The sequence below is a fragment of the Telopea speciosissima genome, chromosome 7, assembly GCF_018873765.1.
Source record: "Telopea speciosissima isolate NSW1024214 ecotype Mountain lineage chromosome 7, Tspe_v1, whole genome shotgun sequence".
Classification (NCBI taxonomy): Eukaryota; Viridiplantae; Streptophyta; class Magnoliopsida; order Proteales; family Proteaceae; genus Telopea; species Telopea speciosissima.
The window spans coordinates 56,204,227-56,223,981 of record NC_057922.1 but is presented as its reverse complement, the minus strand read 5'-3'; the positions used below and the strand labels follow the sequence as shown (position 1 = coordinate 56,223,981).

General features: G+C 38.5%; 1 protein-coding gene across 1 annotated transcript in view; it reads right to left on the bottom strand.

Moving 5' to 3' along the window:
* Positions 1-19,755, bottom strand: part of LOC122668042 (homeobox-leucine zipper protein ATHB-15-like) — a 72,838-nt gene that overhangs the window by 51,705 nt on the left and 1,378 nt on the right. Inside the window, exons 5-16 of the mRNA XM_043864575.1 lie at positions 19,646-19,741; positions 19,425-19,538; positions 19,222-19,305; positions 18,946-19,101; positions 18,576-18,650; positions 18,174-18,280; positions 17,896-18,088; positions 14,733-14,918; positions 14,503-14,583; positions 7,484-7,618; positions 4,937-5,262; positions 4,703-4,808 (exon numbers count right to left, since the gene is read on the bottom strand). Coding sequence (XP_043720510.1) covers positions 4,703-4,808; positions 4,937-5,262; positions 7,484-7,618; positions 14,503-14,583; positions 14,733-14,918; positions 17,896-18,088; positions 18,174-18,280; positions 18,576-18,650; positions 18,946-19,101; positions 19,222-19,305; positions 19,425-19,538; positions 19,646-19,741 — 1,659 coding nt within the window. The remainder of the gene's footprint in view (positions 1-4,702; positions 4,809-4,936; positions 5,263-7,483; positions 7,619-14,502; positions 14,584-14,732; positions 14,919-17,895; positions 18,089-18,173; positions 18,281-18,575; positions 18,651-18,945; positions 19,102-19,221; positions 19,306-19,424; positions 19,539-19,645; positions 19,742-19,755) is intronic.

The following is a 19,755-nucleotide window of genomic DNA, read 5'->3' as shown; positions in this document are numbered from 1 at the left end:
TAAAGCTTCATTCCAAGTCCTATTTCTCGGCGGTACTTGCAGACCTAATCAGAGAGTTTGAATTCCTTGGTGCATGTTCCTTTGGATCTGAGATTTGGAGAGAAGGAAGCCCCTTTGAAGGCAACTTAAAACCTTAAGAGTCTCCCCTCCCGAATCCTCTTCTATCATGAGTTCCATATCCAAGTTCAAATCAGATCTGGTGACTTCCGCCAGATACAATTTCAGCTCTTTTATTTTTCATTTGTTTCAGGGATTCCTTGCTTCTCTACTTCAGTTGATTCGCTCACAGTCCTCAATCTCGCAAATAACTCCATTGTCGGAGGGATTCCCACCTGCATTTCATCTCTGCAAGGTTTAAAGGTGCTCAATCTCTCCTTCAATAGCCTGAAATATGACATTTCGCCGAGATTCATATTGTCGGAGAAGCTACTTGTTCTGGACCTGAGTTCCAATGATTTCTCTGGTCTTCTACCGAGTAAAATTGCAGCAACAACAGAAAAATCTGGTCTAGTACTTCTTGACCTCTCTGACAATCGGTTTTCAGGTGAAATACCAGTGGGTATTACAGAGTTGAAGGGCTTACAATCGTTGTTTCTTTCACATAATCTGTTAACGGGAGAGATTCCAGTGAGAATTCGATATCTGGTCAAATTCCTGAGAGCATTTCGGATCTGTGAAATCTACAACTTCGATGATGGTTGCGAGCTTCATCGGTTGAAGAGCACTTTAATGATGGTTGCAAAGGGGTTGCAGAGCTGAATGGTGGCGGTGTGTTATTTCATTCGATTGAGGAAGGAGTGGTTCACTTGTTTTAATTGGAAGGGTAAAATGGTCTTAAAATTGTATTTACAGAGAACCAAGACTTTGTTTGAAGTCTTAGTGTAAAGGGTATATTGGTCAAAGGAATTTCATATGTTAACACCGTTCAAAAATGGGTAACGGTTGATATTATAGTAGTTAGTGGGTGTGCCTTAAAATATAGGTAAACATTAGGGGGTGGCGCTGATAATTTCCCAATTGAAAATAATCTTAACACTTACCTCCATAATTGGGTAAACTGCTTGTGGTCAATTTCTACCTATCCAGATACATAATTCTACAACTTAATCTTTGAAGCATCATAATCATTTAATAGACTATTTTGAACTGCCAGTCCCAAACCCAGATAATCAAGAGACAGAGTTCTAGTTCAACCGTGGCATAAAAACTCTGCCCATTTTTTATGGAGATGAATCCTAGAAAGAGTGCTAATCACTTAATGGGACTTGACAGAAGATATGGCCCAAGATAGGAAGGGCAGCTGAACAGGATTTGTGCTGCCAAAACAAAATGGATGGGATTATGTCCTAGGTATGCCCTAATCCTTGTGACAGATAATTGATTTGAGCGAGAGAATGCATCGAACTCATTTAGTTGGGATAAGGCACCATGTAGCTGAGATTTTCCTGATTTTCTGGGCAATCCTCTTTCCTCTTACTTTCATTTTTCATTTTCCGTTTCCCACTTTTCTTATCTCATTTCTCCATTTTTTATTCTTCATTCCTCTTACCTTCTTTTCCCTTTGTGAGGACCTCAGTATTCCCTACTTTGTTTTTAAAGGATCCATGTAGCCAACCCCATTTGGTTGGGAGATGGCTGAGTTGTTGTTGTTGTTGTTCTTGTTAGAATGCATCGAGCTCATTTCTCATATCATGGTTCAACCATTAAAAAATGCTGGGCCCTACTACTAGTTTTCCAAAACCAAAGAAGTTTCCCTAGAACTTCTTGGATCATATGTCAACGGTTCGTTGGAGAATCACACTGCAGGTTTGGTAATTCATAGTATACATACACTGCTCTTAGCAATCATTATTCATGAGTTAGAATATTCAAATTATCACTGGGAGTTGTCTTAGACCTCATATCAAATTTTTAAGAATAAGCATTTGTATGCTATAGCTTCTTGGTAGTTGGGCAAGGGCGGACCTTGGCACAATGGTAAGGTTGCTCCATTGTGACCAAGCGGTCATGGGTTCGAGTCAGAAAAAATCCTTTCCGTGAAGTGGGGGTAAGGCTGCATACATTATGACCCTCCCCAGACCCCGCAGTGGCATGCACTGGGTACGCCCTTAGCTTCTTGGAGTTGGGCCTCTCTTAAATGCCAAATTTCCAAAGACAAACATAAAGGGTTCTTACACTATATTATCAAGACATAGCTATTTGGCAAGGTACTAAAACTCGGAAATCGGTACCAACTCAACCCTTGGAAAAACCAAGTCGAGTCGAGATCTCGCCGAGTTGGTGCATTTTTATTTTTTTTCGACTCGAAGCCTCAACTCGGTGGGTTTTAGACCTAGTTTGGGTCTGAAATTTGGTATTCAGCCTATTTTAGGCCATTTAAACACAATGGCACTATCAGATTATGCAAAAACAAAGTCCAAATATGAGTTTCATTTCGGACCATAAGTTGGTAGGCGACAACGTACTAAAATACCCTACTCTACACATAATTTAGTAATAGAAAGCAATCAAAACATTCAATTAATGTAACAACTTAAATAAGCATTAGAAATGCTAAAGACGTAAAGTGTACAATACATCAATCTTTAAACAAATGTTACATAAAATGTGATATGTTAATGTATTCAGTCCCAACACAATCCACAAAGAATTCCCATGTCATAGTGTTGCTGTAGTTTTGAAGAAGGAGCTTCAAATGGGGAAGAAGAGAGTAGTGTTGGGAGCTTTGGACAGAACTCGACGGAGATATGTTGAGTTCTGTCGAGATACGTAAGTAAAACAAGAGGTAGATGGGTCGAGTTCTGGGTCAACCCGAGATTCGAGATCTCGCTGAGATAGTGTACTTTTTAATATCATATTGGAACTGGACTCGGTTTCTCAAAAAAATCGAGATCTCGTGAGTTCTCGAACCATGCTATTTCGGCATGTCCTTGTTTGCTACATATTGAACCCAATACTAGGAGGTCACTAAGCACATATTGGCACATTGCCATCAGCAGAAAGGTGTACCTATTAACCGAAGACATGTCTGGAATTCTAAGTTAAAACTGAGTCCAAATAGGCTGACAGCCTGAAATTACTCAATACAATAAAATTAATAAAATATTGAAGTCCCTGTGCAAACAAGCTTTTCTATACACCCTCAGACATACACATACTAGTGACCAATATACCAGCACCAAAGTTGTCAAAATACCTACGAAAGCCTTAAGTGATGACGCCATAGGTAGCCTACATGGCTGCCCATGTACCATATACCACAACTTTGGCCTACTGCTTCCAATCACCTCTCTAACACATTATTACAATTTTCTTAGTTCTCAGAATTATGCCAAAGAAATACGTTCTACTCCCAATAGTCAGTTAAGGAGGCATCAAAATGCATGAGATATGTCTATATGCTGGCAAATTATCAAACCCAAGAACTCCAGCATAAACTCTTCTGATCCATTTTGACATCCCCAAGTATCACGTTTGTTATAAAGTAACACATTTAGACAATAAATCTCTATGACAAGCAGATAAAAAATAATGAGTGTGTCTAACTTCCACTAGTTTTTCTTTTCACTTATCATAATATAATGCAACATAATCACATGATGGTTACACAGCAGGAAAATAGAAAAGAATTGAGTTTCTGTATATCTATTGATTAGGTGGTCGCCCAACCAAAATGGCCACGTAACACGTAAGTGTCTAGAAGACCTTGTCTAAGCCTATGCCACCCCTAGCCCTTTTTCCATGGCAGAACCAGTCCATTTCCTTGACAGCACAGACCAGCACTAAAATATCATTCATCAAAATCCATACCCTGTCAACATAGATCATAAGCCAGTGATGAAAATGCAGTACCATCACTCCAAACACCCCCAATAAAAAAGATTAAAAAAAAAAAAGAGGAGAAAAGGATGAAGCAGATGTGACAACTTAATTCTAAAATGTACAAAACATACAGACTTAAATCATCCGTAAGGTTTTTTGTCTTCATTTTCCTTATCACAGTAACAAGTGTATAAAATACAACCCCATTAGCAACTACTCTCTAATAAGATTGTGCATGTATGGTTGTCAAGAGAATGTGAAATAATAAAAAAACGTTTGAGAAAAGTACACCCTTTTTTAGATCGATCTTAACATAGTAGCTTTCTGGTCGTTTGGTTGTTTGGAAAATTCACTGCCCCTTCAACTTGGCTACTTTAGCAGAGAACTCAAAAGTGTTCTTTCCTAAAACTTTCTCAAACAGCCATAAACACCATTCAGTATCAGACATTCAAACTGTGTTGATTCTTCCAGGTCATTGTTCTCTAAATCATTGGGAAACCCTGTATCCATGTCAGACAATGACCAGTTTCCTTGTGATCATCTATTTTCTTGATGTTGTGTTTCCTACTATCCTCAACATGAGAATCAAGTATCATTTCTCTACCTATATATTAGTGCTAGAACCCCCCCCCCTGCTTAATAGATTATTATCGGTAATAGGAAACCATTAACAGAGAATAAAATAGGTAAGCTAAATGTTCATCTAAAAGAGACAGGAACATGAGCTCCCCCTTTCAGACCAAGAAAGTGAATGACTGTAATGAGCAGATATTAAATCTCCCTTGGTGCTTCACATCATTGACCTATCAAGTAATTAGCTAATGATACAATAGCAAGTCAAATCTGACAAAGAAGTAGATATATTATGTAAGGTAAAAACCTTCAATGAGCAGCACACAATTGCATCAGAGTGGTGCCAAAGGGTTTTTAGAATAGATTCACTTCCTTCACTGCTAGGTTTGAGTAGCTCTGCCCCTAAATAACACCTGGGGAAAAAATATATCATATCATACTCCACAAATTTTAGAATCATATTTGCCTAATCAGGAATAAAAGATATACTACAATATGGAAGATACCCTACTGCCTAGTCCCAAAACTAAGAGTACCAGACCTATAGCTGTGACAGATCCACCGAGCAAGAGTATGTGCTTCAGGAGTGCCAGGTGGGGACCGGAGACCACCATGAGAACTGAGACGAGAAGGGGAGAGAGCAAGTGCAACCCTTTGAACGGATGATATAATGCTTCGGACATACTGTCGTGCCATGGTTGCTACATTCTCTCGCAGGTGACTGTCAAATGCAAACTGAAATGCTATTGTCATCACGGATCTCATGGAAGCACAGCTGCCAGAATAGTCACCAGATGCTCTACTTCCAGTAGGTCCCACCTCAAGAGCAGAAGCAAGGTCCAGTGTGCGATTTGGACTGGCAGCATCCTGCATGACGTTCGAAGTAGCCAATTAGAAAACAAACTCTACAGCTAAAAAAAAATATTAGTGGAATGTGTCTGCTTTCTAAAGGATAGAACATAGGGAACAGGAAAACTATACAATGAAAATAGGTTGCCTTCAAGCCACTTTGTTAGGCAGTTTATAATTTATATTTGAGAAAATTACATGCACCCCCCAGTATTTTGAAACAATATCAAACCACCCCCCCTAGTTTCACTATTTCAAAAAACCCCCTAATGGTTCACGGTGGTTAGTAAACTGTTAGTTTTGTAAGTAAAAAGACTGTTTTACCCTTTTTCCATCAGTGACTTAATTCAATTACCATTTTACCCTTTTTACATCTTCTCCTCCAAACCAAAAATCCCTAAATCGATTTAGGGCTTTGCTGGTTGCCTATCTCCTTGGCGATGATTTCTGCGTCTTCGAAGGTGGACTGGACGGCGTTTAACCGCCTTGATTCTTGTGGAGATATGATCTGAAGTCTTGGGCGGCAGCGAGCTCCGGCACGCCGGCCCTAACAGTGAAGCCTTGGCAGAGGAGGGTTTGGGTGATACGAACACCGTCTTGACCTGTCGCACCTGCAACGAAGACAGTGCTAGGATCCTTTCGTCCCCTGTTAACAAAAGAGAGAGCCGTAGCTGGCTGAGTAACCACCGGCACCAGAGACTTGACATCGGCAATCTTTTCCAGATTGAGAAGCTGGAGTAAGTTTCCGAGCTTTCTACTGGGGGCTCCTCCTTCTCCTCCTGTTTGGGCCTCCGCAAGTATAGTGAATTTAGGGTTCTTGAGACCTACCCTCGACCTGGAACGAGGTGTAGTACTAAGAATAAATGAATTGGAGGTGAAGGTAGGAGCCATGACTCATGAAACCGAGGGAGAGAGAAGCTGTGTTAGTTGCTCATCCAAGTCTCTCTGGGCATGACAGGGGAGAGTTTTTTTTTTCTACAATTTTTTGTTTGGTTAGGATAATCTGGATCACTGGATGGGGAGATTCGAGCCATTAGCCAATGGGAATTATACATGTCATTGGCAATTATCTGGAACAGAGAATCGGAGACTAGACACTGGAAACTTGGAATGAAATTAGGATATATCTGTGAAATGAATTTGTGTTAAAAATGACATTCCCAGTCACAATTCACCTCATCCTTTTTTTCTTGGTGGTTTGGCGCTTGGAGCTTGTGTCTGGTTTCTAATCAAGCCTCTCCTTTGTTAGATGTGAAATGAGGTGATCCGATGGTTTGGTGCTTGGAGCAGAAAAAATTGAAGAAGATTAGGAAGAAGAAGAGGAAACCCGGGGGGAGAAGAAGGAGATGGGGAGGAAATTGTGCGGACATTGGTGACATCGGCCATGACCGTGCTCAGCTTCTTTGTACTTCAAAACCCAGATAAACGAAATGATAATAGAAAAACATGAGTTGCAGTGGTGACTGTGCTCAGATCGCCGGAGAAGAAAGAGATAGGTGGAGGAAGATGACAACGGAAAGTTGGTTTTGGGAGAGGTGGGTTTGGGCTATGGTTATCTCTCATAAGGGTAAAAGGGTCAATGTTAATTACTGAAGGGTAAAATAGGGTTTTAGAAAAGTTTAACTACAACTAAACTATTTCGGGTGGTTTGATATTGTTTCAAAATACTGGGGGGGGGGGGGGGGTGCATGTAATTTGCTCTTTAAATTTTCTTTCAATAAGTAGTTTATAATTGATATTTTAGCTTGCCAGTATAAAAAGTTGAGCCAAAGTATTTACAAAGATCCTTTCTAATATTTATATGACCACCTCTTATTCACCAAAAATTTGAGAAGAAAAGAGGAGCTTCAAAGGACTAAAAAAATCCCCATCTCCAACTTCCCCAGAGAAGGAAAAGAAGATATCTGATCCATGCATCAGTGTCTCATTCCTATTTTTCACGTGAATTCAGTCATTTTATATGGGTAGATATGATGGTGAAGTCAATGTTCCGGGGATAGTTTTCTGTTTACCATTTTCAAAATGCGACAGACCAGCCATTACTCCCCCCCCCCCACCCCAAATAAAAAAAATCCCCCAGAAAAAGTTTAAAAAAAAAACTTGGTAGCAGGTACATATAAGACTACAAATGAAGTCTACACAAGAACAGGTAAAGTGAAAAAATAAAATTTTGGTAGCTGTAGTAGCAGAAGAAGAAGAAGAAGAGGAAATAATTATATTTTAGTCACCAAATACTTACCACCAGAGAGTCAAGAGGGATGATACGGAAACCAGATGGTAAAAGAGGTGCATCATCAGCAAAAGATTCATCAATTGGAGCAAAAATGAGCTCAGCATAGGTGCCTACAGCATTCTCATCCACCCCACTACAGAGCTGAGGAAACAATAGTAACAGAGTCAATAAACATAAATGCTAAAATTGACTTTCAGAGCAATAAAACAGAATGTCAATAGTTTAAAATTTTGACAAACAAAGACATAAGCTAAGTGTAAGCATGTTCTGTCCCGTTAAATGAGGAAAACATAACTTTCCCATCCCAACTGGACAACCCTCAGATGTGCTTGTACTTAGTTTTATTGGTGAAGGGTCAATGATAGAACGGGAAGATACCTGAGATAGGAACTCAGAAGTTGTGGGGGAGAAAGAGAATCGCGTAACCACAATCACACAACTCATAATGAGCAAACCCAATCAACTTTCTATTTCAAATCTGTTTTATCATTAGGCACATGCAAGTATATAAAGAGAATAAAAACAAAGACTCCCAACTGAAATGTAAAACCCAAACTGACTCAAACTCTATCTCCTATTCCTACGTAACCTACTCAAAGAAAAACATGATAATATAAAAGAAATAAAATACTACAAACTAAACCCAAATAAATACGTAAACTACTACTCGCGCTTGTTAGACCAAAAACCAGGGTTAGGCCAATTCTGTCTGGGCTTGGGTTTCCAAACCTAACTAGGGTTAAGCCGGTTATTGGATCTAGGAATTTGGAGGCTTCTTTCCCTTTCCAGAGGAAGGCATAGAAGAAGTTTTCCATGGCTTTGATAGTGGCTTTGGGGATCCCAAATATGCCACACCAATAGTTGTAAGATGATTGGAGAACCGATCTAATGCATTCAAGCCTACCAGTTATGGCAAATTCAACCCAATACTCTTCAATACTTCAATCTCCCCCCTTATGGCAAATTCAACCCAATAACTAAAGATACCCAATGGCAATGGTGGAAAAACTGATCGTCAATGTTTTGCACAAATGTTCCTGCAAGTTCTGCAATGTTTGCAAGTGAATTGTACTACAGTCTCCCCCTCACGTGTAGTAGTACACGTGAACAAATAATGGAGATGATGTAATAGATAATAGATAATGGCAAGAGTATAATTTTCCAGAATTTTCCAAAGGTCCTATGGGTAATTAAAGAGGACGGAATGGCAAAATTTTACCAGATTTTCCAAAGTTGTTATGGGTAAATACCAAAGGTATGGGATATGGGTTATTGAAGAAGCAGTGGGTAAAAGAGTCATGGAGCAATGCAACATATCAATCTTCAACCTTCTTCAATCGATCAAACAAACTTCTGAGATGAAAACTCTTGCAGAGCAGAATCGAACACCAACCTCTAATGATCAGATCTGATTTAAATAAGAAAAAAACATATGTGAATTGGAACAAAGGAAAGGCTCCAATCTTCAAGACTTGATCGATCTTCTAACAAGGAAGAACCAATGTGCAAAAAAAAACTCCAATCTATAATCTCCCAGATGCTGGACAGAACTGATGAAAATATCTGGGCAGAATCGATGTAATAACCTTCTATAAAACTTGGATCAAACTTAAATTAGAGAATAATGCTTGGATCAAACTCCCAGAGAAAGTTGGATATAAACCTGTAGAAAAGCTTCACACAACTGAATAGATTTGAAGTCGCGACCAATAACCATTGGACAAACTGTTGTAATCCCAAAGAGAAACTAATCTCCAGAGTAGTAGATTTGACTCTTCAACAAGGTGGGAGAACTTCGATCCCCAATAGCAGGCAGACTTAGTCTCAAAACCAGGGCAGCAGTAGTCCTCATGAAGGCAGCAGTAATATCTTAACCAGTCATGTTTACAGAAGCCAATCAACAGAACCAGCAAGGGTTGAATAAAAGCTCAATAGAACCAGCAATTAGAAGACAAATAACTCAACAGATCCAGCAGAAATTGATGCAGCCAGCCATAGAGGAACTAGAAAAATATAGGTTGATAGTTGGAGAAATCGACCATAAAGAAGAAACCTGAACTTTTTTCAAAAAAACTCCATGAATGATGCTGATATTAGGGTCGAGTGCTTCTCTGGTATGTATAAGACTCCCCTCAAAAAATCAGCAGGATAGAACAACCCTAACCCTAAGATCGATTAGAGTCAGGGTTTTGGAAAAACCTTGAAAGTGAGATCGATTAAGGGAAAGGGGGCTTCAATTGCTGATGTAGACTTGCAATAGATGCTGATCAGTACTACTAGAATGGGACCTCCAATGCGAACAACCAATCTCCAGTAACAATGGGACTTGATCTTCAAGAGGGAGAAACACCAAAAAATTGCAAAAAAAAAGGGCAGCAGCTATCGCAGGAAAAAGAACTTCTTCAAGCCATTAATTGATCAGGTAGAGTGTCTCTCTTGATGGTAGAAACACCTCCAAAAAATCACAGCAGCAACAAAAAGCCCTAACCCAAAATTCGATATGTCACAGGGTTTTGATAGGGTTTTGTAAAACCTTGAAAGGAGAGATCGATTAGGGTTAAGGGTCTTCAAACAATGGGTAGGAGTTGGATAGGTGCTGGTTAAGGTTGCAGATGAAGCTCCAACAATGGAAAATCAGCCTTCAATAGTGATAGGGATTTGATCTTCAAAGAATTCTGGAAAACTCCAATATCGCAGAGATGGTTCCAGCAACCATCGAGCAGAAATTATGTTATGAAAAAAGAATAGGTAGGTTGGAGGGCAGAAACTAAATCATTGGATCACCTCATTAATGCTGCCCTCTTACAAGGATGAGGAAAAAAAACAGAAGAAGTAGACTGAGAGAGAGAAAGAAGGGAGAAAGTGATAGAAAAAAAAGGTTTTTTTTTTCTTTGTTTCCTATAACCCTAGATCAGAATTGGCTCTGATACCATGTTAGCAAAACACAATTTGAGTGAATGGCTTGAATGATCTAATTGATCAGACAAGCCCTTTATTTATAAAAAAGGGATAATTACAAAAGGGACAGAAATACCCCTACACCAGTCGACTCTATAAGAGACAAGGCTTATACCTAATGAAATAATAATTAAACTACCCCAAAAGAACCAGAATACCCCCACGGTATTCTGGTGTACATATTCCAACAGTATTTTCTCTTTTTTATCTTATTTTACCTTTTACCTCCCTTGGGAGGTGGATGTAATATTTCTCTTAATTTCATTGAAGTAATATAGTAGTGTGGAGAAGTCTCTCCAACACTAAGCATTACAACCGAAACATCTCTTCCTCCATTCCCTAGTTCTCTTCTTCCTCTCTTTCTCATCTCCTTCTCCTTCATCTTCTTCTCCTTCTCTTACTTGCATCCCTAAACTAAAATCCAACTCAAATCACCAAACCAAACTGGAAACTAGCAAAATCGATGAGATGCAGGGTTTTAGAGTACCATCATCAAGAAGCATGGAGAACCAGAAACTGTAAGAAGAAAGGATGCACTAGTAGCAGCAACCATAGAAGAACACCCACAATCAATCTTGGAATCAACAGCAGCAACAAAGTGGTGAAGAAAGCCCATATCAATCTCAACTCCAAAACCCTGAAAGCCAATAACAATCTGCAAACCAGAGAACCAGCACTTAAGAGCTTCAAGTCTTCATATCATCAACACGTCACTAGCAAATAGCCACTGAGATAGCACTCCTTCCATCACAATAGGAGGCTTAACACATATTCAAAACAGGGAATCAGAAATCGATCAGCAGGGAAAAAAAAAAAAAGAATCCTTAACTTGTTTACCAAGGCTCTGATGCCATGATACAAACCAGAATCTAGATAAAACAAGTCAAGAGAAACAGAGTAGAAGAAAGAAAAAAGTAGAAGCGGAAGAGGAAAAGAAGGCATGTTGCCACAAGAAGAAAGAGGGCAGCCTGCAATAGATAATGGAATTGTTTCTATCGCAGGCAGCCTTAATCAAATATATTCTCAATTACACATGAAAAGGGGCAGTTCGTTTGGGGTTTATAATAACACCCCTAACCTCTTATTACAACTAAGGACAAGAAAATATGGAAATAACACAAACCCAAAAACCAAAAATATAAGACTAAATTACCCCTAATCTTCAACACAGCATATGTATTATATGTCAAAAATAAAATGGAGTCAAATGCAGTTTTCCATTATAATGTTTTATACTTTAAGGTATAATTATTTTTAATAAAAAATATAAATTTTATTTTTAATTAAGAAATTTATACTAGAGTTAGGGGATAAATATGATTTAGCCATTTGATTGTTTTAGTAGCTTGACATTACGTTTAATAGTTACTAATACATTAGTTTAAGTCTTTAACACATTAGTTTTTTTATGTAATAGTTACTAATACATTAGTTTAAAAAGTAAGAAATTTGCTACACAATGGTTGACTGTGGTGAGATAGCATGGAAAGACCCAATGTCGAAAGATAAAAAGAAATCCAAGTGTTGGTATTGTGGGAAGTTGCTTAATTATGGAGGGGCCACTAGATTGAAGCAGCATTTGCCTAGTGGGTATAAGGATGTGGCCAAATGCACACAAGTTCCTTATGAGGTGCATCAGGCCATATCAAAGCACTGAAGAGGAGGAAGATTAAAGAAGGTTGAAAGGGAACAGCAACAGCGATAGTTTGATGAGGCAGTGTTAGCGAGAGTAGCAGTAGAGGTCGATGCAGATGACTCTGACAGTGATTATAGGCCTCTTCTCCTCAGAGGCTGAGTGGAGACAGTACCAGCAATCTGTGGCAGTTAGTCGACAACATAGTTGTCACGGCGATTAGGCGACCCAAGGCGTAGGAGAGGGTAAAAAATCATGGCGACACCAAGTAAGCGCCCAAGTCGACCAAAGCGGCTGGACAGCTAGGCAACGCCTTGCCAACTATGGTCGACAATCTTTGCATTTTAAAAATCTGAGGACATATGAGCAGGTGAGAGGAGCTGGTCGATCTGGCTCAGTTGCAACAAAGCCAGTTCAAGGAAGTGAGAGGAATCAAACACCAATCCCACCAGCCTTGATCAAACACAAGACAAAACTCCAATGGAGAAGAAAAGTTGCAGCAGCAGCTTAAGAGTAAATTTTTTCAAAAGTGAGGTAATGAGCACCCTCCATGATTCCCTTTATGTATAAGGCCATAAGGCCAATTCCTAACTAGACCAGGAGAAGGAATAATTAACAAAACACTCCTTTTAAAATTTTGGAGGGGTGGACCAATTAAAAAGTCATGTGACTTATTTAAGTATTCACGTGACCACTAAAAATAAAATAAGACTACTTAAATTGAACCACTGGTTCAACCAGCTTTGGTCTGGTTCAATTTATTATATAAAAAATTAATTAAGTATAGAAAACTAAAACAAAGCAACTAACTACTAATATTAATACTACTTGGACAGCTTTGCTTTCTTCTTCTTCTTTCGAGCACAAGTATTCGGACCTGAATCAACTCCTAACTAGAATGTAAGACCAAAATACGAAAATTGACTCAATCTCTATCTCCTATTCCAACGTAACCTATTGAAAGCAAAACATGATAATATAAAAGAAATAAAATACTACAAACTATACCCAAATAAATAACTAAACTACTGCCAGACCTTGTTAGACCAAAAATCTGGGTTGGGCCGATTCTGTCTGGGCTTGGGTTTCCAAACCCGGTTGTGCTGATCCAACCATTCGGGTGCCACTGCATCATTTATTTTCTAAATCAAAGGCAAGATATTGTAACAATTTATAACATCTTAATTTGGACTCCATAGTGAGATTGCCACACCTACAATCTTATTGAAAAGTTGAAATCCCAAGCAGTAGGGAAAAGGATATTCCAAAGTGTGCATTTGTATGTGTAAACACAAACTCATCATCTCTATGAGATTTCCAAAACCAAGCAAAATCTAAGAGTATAGTATTCTATATTTTTTATTTCAGTATGTAATTACTAATTGGTTCAAACCAAACCAATTTGTGAGAAAGAGCTCCAATGGAGATTGTATCTTGAAGATTCCAAAAAAGAAAAGACAAATGAAAATCTTGACAGCTCTCTCTACCTCTTTCATTCTAGGTCATACAGACTGGAAAATATAATCAACTTTTTTTTCCTTTGGTCCTTTAAAACTATATTCCAATGTGTGCATTTGTATGTGTAAACACAAACTCATCATCTCTTTGAGATTTCCAAAACCAAGCAAAATCTAAGAATATAGTATTCTATATTTTTAATTTCAGTATGTAATTACTAATTGGTTCCAACCAAACCAATTTGTGAGCAAGAGCTCCAATGGAGATTGTACCTTGAAGATTCCAAAAAAAGAAAAGATAAATGAAAATCTTGACAGCTTTCTCTACCTCTTTCATTCTAGGTCTTACAGACTGGAAAAATAATAACTTTTTTTTCCTTTGGTCCTTTATAACTAACAACCCAGTCAAGTGCTGCAGTTTCCTACAAAAGCTAGTCTATTCTCTAACTTTGGAAGTCTGTTACATTAATAATACTACATTCTCAGCAGGAAAAATGTAAATAAATAAATTTATCAAAGGAAGTTCAAATATGTCACAGGTTTCAAAGTTGGCAGTGATGAGTTTCTCTGCCACATAAGAGCTGAAGAAGATATCCAGAACCGTCTAAATAAGGAGAAAATCTAGCTTAGACGCATTTACAGTCCCCTTTGTCAACATCAGCCTCACAGCCCACCTTGTATTGAACTTTCACTCTACAAAGAGCCCTTGAATATTCTCAATTTTTCTCAAATAAAAAAACCGAAACAAAAAATTGTCACTTCTTGCCACAAGGGGAAGAAGGATGGACGTAGACTTTGTGGATTTGCCAACTCACTTCCAACCAATGAGAATTGTTTTAAAATAGTAGAAATTTCCATTTTTCCACCAGAGTAAAACCCAACTCTTAAAAGATAAGTAAGAAGATGAGCCAATGAATGAAACATGGGATATCAACAAGGAAGTATGGCATTAGTTGATCAAAAACAAGATTACTTACTTGCAAGAGAAACATGTCCCTGGGTATAATTGTATCATCCTGTCCGCTGCCCATGTTTTCAAGCTTAATAACCTCTAAAAACTGCTTCATAGACATTTTTTTTTGGATAAGCATTCAGCACATGGTAAGAAGTTTCAACCATGTATTTAAGTTACGTGAACAGACTAATAAACTCAATTCTTTGCCAATGCCACAAAAAAACAGGAAATTTACACGAGCAAATTACTTACCTCTTCATGCTCAATTGTGTGAGCCAATGGAAGGATAACCTGCCCACCAAAACTTCCAATTCTAGACCCCAGTAAGCTACAGGGAGCAGCTTTAACAGCTGCAGCTGAGTAAACATCAATGCTGTTGTCTGTCCATTCCGAGCGATGCCCCCGAAGGAACCTGAGGAGTATTGCTGGAGGCACATTCTGTAAACAAGAATGAAATCACAGATGGGTCTTATAAAATGTAATTCTAGGATCTTGTTAAATTCAGTTTTTTCAATAATGTTAGAATCATCTCAAATACCAGAGGTTCTGACATTGCTGAGATCAAAAGATTGTGAAAGAAATTTGATGAGCATATTTTATGTGCGAATTTAAGCCCTTATTCCTTGTATTTTTAATGCTTAGAACAGAGCTACTCGAGGTTTTGTTTGTGTTTTCAGGTGTTAGGTCTATTTCTGTTGAAGAGGAGTAGTTAGAGCTTAAAGAGTGCTAGAAGAGCAGGCAAGACTAAAATCAAAAGAGCTGGACCTTTGTGGGCCAGAACCAGTCGCAGTTTGAATCAATTTTGAAGAAGCCAAAATTCAGCCCAGGTCCAAAGCCCAAGTTGTAATTTAAAATATCTTACATGGGCCGGACCATTGGGCCATGAAGAATTGAAGACCAAAGCAGCCCAAGTCTATTTCTCCAACCACCCTCTCTCCTAAAACTTCTCCAACTCTTCTCCTCTTTTCTATCTCCCGCTCCACGATTTTTCTTTCTCTCTAATTTCTTTCCTCTTTTCTCTTATGCCACCTCATCTTCCCACTTCTAATCCCTAACTAACTTCCATATCCCTAACTCCCATCTACGTGCTTAACCTCTCCCATATCTTTATTTATTTTTTCTTTCCTATTTTATCTCCTCCTCTTTTTCTTCCCTCTCCTAAAATCTCTCTCCCTCTTTAATTCTACTTCCCTCCACCGAATATCCCCCTTCTCTAATCCGTGTGTTTTCCCATTCTCTCTCTCTTTTATTTCTTATCTTCTGTCCTATTTTTTTCTCACCCACCTAATTGCCTCTCCACGATTTTTGAGCTTTCCTACATATGCAAAATCATTGAAGGGAGTTCAAAGTCAAAGATGGTTTCCTTTGTTTGCAAGCAATTACAATGATGAGAGAAGATTCAAACGAAGGAGTTTCCTACAATGAAGAGAAACGAAAGGCTACAAAGAAGGAAAGACAATCAGAGGATTTGATGACTAGAGAAAATTCATTGGAGTCGTAGAGCTCCTCCCTATATATACTCTTGTAATTTCGTTGGAGAGGAGAATTATATTTTTTTTGGTTTTTGCTTTAGAACTCCAAACCAGAATTCGGTGGAGATGCTTAGCTTAGTTTTTTTTTTCTTTGGTTCTACTTTCTTTAAGTAATTTTCTTTCCTCTTCATTTTACTTCAAGTTTCATTGTAATTTTCGAGTTTTATTGGAAGATTGTTCTACTTCAAGCACGGATTAATTTCAGCACTTCTTACCTTTGGAACTTCATTGGATGCATCATCTTCTTCAACCATTGTTCTTCTTCTTCCATTAATGCATAGTTCTACACAAAGCTAAGTACCCTAGTCTTTTGATTTAATTTTAATAGTTAGCTTTAATGTCTCTTGAATCAGCAACCCTTTCTTCTTCTTCTACCCCTTCCATGTATAGCTAAACCTCTCATCTTGGGGTTGGATGAAGCCATGAGAGAAGGAAGGGTTGATGATCATCATGCTTACGTGGTTAATGATGCATGCGTAGTTTAGACCATACATTAGATGCCTCCATATAGTGCATGTCATCTCAAGAGACCATATGCATTATTGACTTATTGTTGACGTATCTCTTGTATCGCCATCTAGGTTCATAATTTCTATTTTCGTTCCATTGCTTGTTGAATGAATTACTCATAGGAAATACTTGTCACTTTGACCCTATCTCCTATTGACCTAGTCCATGATGCATGCATGTCTATGGTGTGTTGATCATTAGTTTAACCAAATCTCATGGTAGATTCCTATCCACAAGTGATCTCCATAATTTTTGTTCATTCATCATACTCTCTTGAAGTTTCTAAATTCGGTAGGCATAGTTTCTAATTTTATCAATTCTTCTTAGTTTCCAAAATTTGTCATTATCTTCTTTCTACTTTGCAAAATCGTTGGTCATATCTTGGTTACTCATTCTAGTTGCCTTAGTTTGATAAGTTTCCTTTTTATTTTGTTAGTTTCCATTTTTGTTTCATGTGTGGTCGTTGGAATAATAGGAAAGTGGTAATTTTTGCATTGATAAGTACACTTTGCCTAGATTAAGAGTGAAAATTTATTCAAGGTTGACCTCCTCGTGTTCGACCCATTACACATGACCCGTGCGTTTTCTGTTTTATTTCTTTTTAAACAAAATTCAAACAGGAAATGCCCCTCGGTGCACCTCACAGATCCCTCGTAGCCTTATTTTATTATTTCTCTTGGATGAGCGAGTTGCTTGTTGCCCTCGCCAATATGTTTTAGGATTGAGTCCCCTTTTTAAGCTTTAGCTTTCTTTGCCTTTAGTCTGTCTTTAGGCTTGTTTGCCCTTTTTTTAATCCTCAATAAATTTTTATTTTTTTTTTTTTAAAAAAAAATGATGATGATATATCAAATTGGCATAAAATAGATCAAAGTAGGTCATTTATGTTAACTTGAATACAAAGAACCAATCATAAATATGATTCTAACAACTGGTTTCATCAGATGTTACATCAATTTGATTCTACAGCAGATGGACAACTAAAACCACTATAAAGAATTGAACTTATTGTAGCATGTTTTCATACTAAAAATACAAAAGATGCAGAGAAATATTGAATTCCTAGAATGTCCACGGATGTCAAATGACTTGGAGAAAATCTCCTCCCATAATGCCTGGAAAGCATATGTTAATTTAGGTGCCGTTATGTCAGTTAACAATACATTTTCAAGCTGAAAATAAATATATTTTCTAAAGACCTAGGATATCTCTTCACAAATATTTCTTTCAAAAGGAAAAACGGAACGAAGACAAATGAGTGAAGAAAAACAAGGAAATAGTTGCCTATAAATTAAAATGTATAGATATACACCTGCATAATATTTGTCCAGCAATTTGACAATAGTAACCAAATGCAGCAAGTTCAGTATCCTGACCTGCAAAAGAATAGATGCCTTGGCACAAAGAACAGCAGTGCTGACAGATGGAAATCCATTTGCATAGGAAAGATTAACACCCATTATTTTCCCAGGAGAAGAATTCACGAGGACCGTAACATCATCCATGCCATCACTTCCCATCATAGACCATCCCTCATTAGTAAAACCATTAAGGGCTTCATTGAAACCCCTGCAGAGGAAGTCAAAATTCCAATGTCAAAAGATCCATGTACCAGTCACAACAAGGTGACCAAAAAGCACCAAAATATGCACACCTGCTAAGCCTCTGGCTAAGTGCTCGTAGGGCTGCAGGTTGTCTGCCCCAACCAGAGACAATTGGATGAGAAACCTCTTGAGCAATCTGCCTTAGCTGGCGTAAAGCCTGAATGAAACAAACAATGACAGATTAAATGCATAAGACAACCACAATTACAGCATCCTCTCCACCTTTCACATAATTCACTGGCTTGACTATTGAAATAGAGGGAAAGTCTCTTTTTTTTAATTTTTCTCCCCACTCCATTTTACCTCCAAGGATTTTGCATATCCTTGAATAAGAAAAGCTAAGAATAAAGACTAATTACATTCTTCAAAACTCAAGCTGCACAGATAAAATTCCAGACCAGCTACCAGCAAAAAATTATAATTTCTACTTAGCCAAAGATAGATTGTCGTACCGCCATTGTTGTCTTCTGCGCAAGCACTGTTGATGATTCATACAGAAGGCGTAACACCTCCGGTACGCTCCATGGCTGGTTAATGGAACCAGGACATTTTAAATTATTAACGGATAGTTTTCTAGACCAAATATTTGCCAATTCAACTAAAAAAGGGTATACCCAGTGCACGAGGCTCCCACCACTGCGGGGAATGGGGAGGGTTATAATGTATGCAGCCTTACCCCGCTTTGCGGAGAGGCTGTTTCCTGACTTGAACTCGCGACCACTAGGTCACAATGGAGCAACGTTACCAATGCGCCAAGGTCTGCCCTCTTAAATATTGCCAATTCAACTTAAGTAATTAAATATAGGAAGTGAGTTCACATGCCTCTAAGTCCATGTGATCAACAATATGAATAATTGATCCACCCCCTTCATAGGGTCTTATCAAGTACCCACTTGGCAGCATTTCTGCCCTCACAAAGTGTTGCACTGCTGGCATGCTTGGACCCCCCTGAGTGTTGCGAAGTGATCTTTCGCAGACCTAAGCATTTCATTGAAGACATGGCACTATCAGAACAAATCCACGTTTTTACACTGCAAAAGCAAAAAGAAAATAGGACAATCTTGTTCAGTCTCCCATCACATGCAAAGAGTTGCATACCACAAGACTACCATCCTCTAATACAGAAGTGTAGCACAGCAACCAGAAGTCCCGAGCAGGTGCCAATGTTGTTGGCGCATAGTGCTGCATAAATAAAGTTGACTTAATTTCTTCCCAAAAAGAAATATTTTGAAAAGTTAGTTAAGCAAGTGTGTACATTTCCACCCACTATTTGTTGCAACTTAAAAAATATTCTAACCTACCTGCATGTAGAGCAGCTCAATGGTTCCACCATTTCCAGTGGGCAGCACATTTAGCACATCCACAGCTCGACAATCACGTAACCATGAAGGCCGATCTTTAAGGATTTCTGCAACCTGTAAGGAAATTATAGGTTTAGTCCTTCCCACAAGCACAATCAATGGTAGTTCAGAAGACAGACAACAAGGACAAATTAAGACACCACATCGAAGAATGAACTTACCCTTGCAGGTTCTAGGCCCACCAGGCCACAGGCTCGTGCAGCCACTCCAGTGCAACGATTAGAAATAGCAACGATTCCAACGGAATCCGGACCAGGCTGTTCATTGCAAA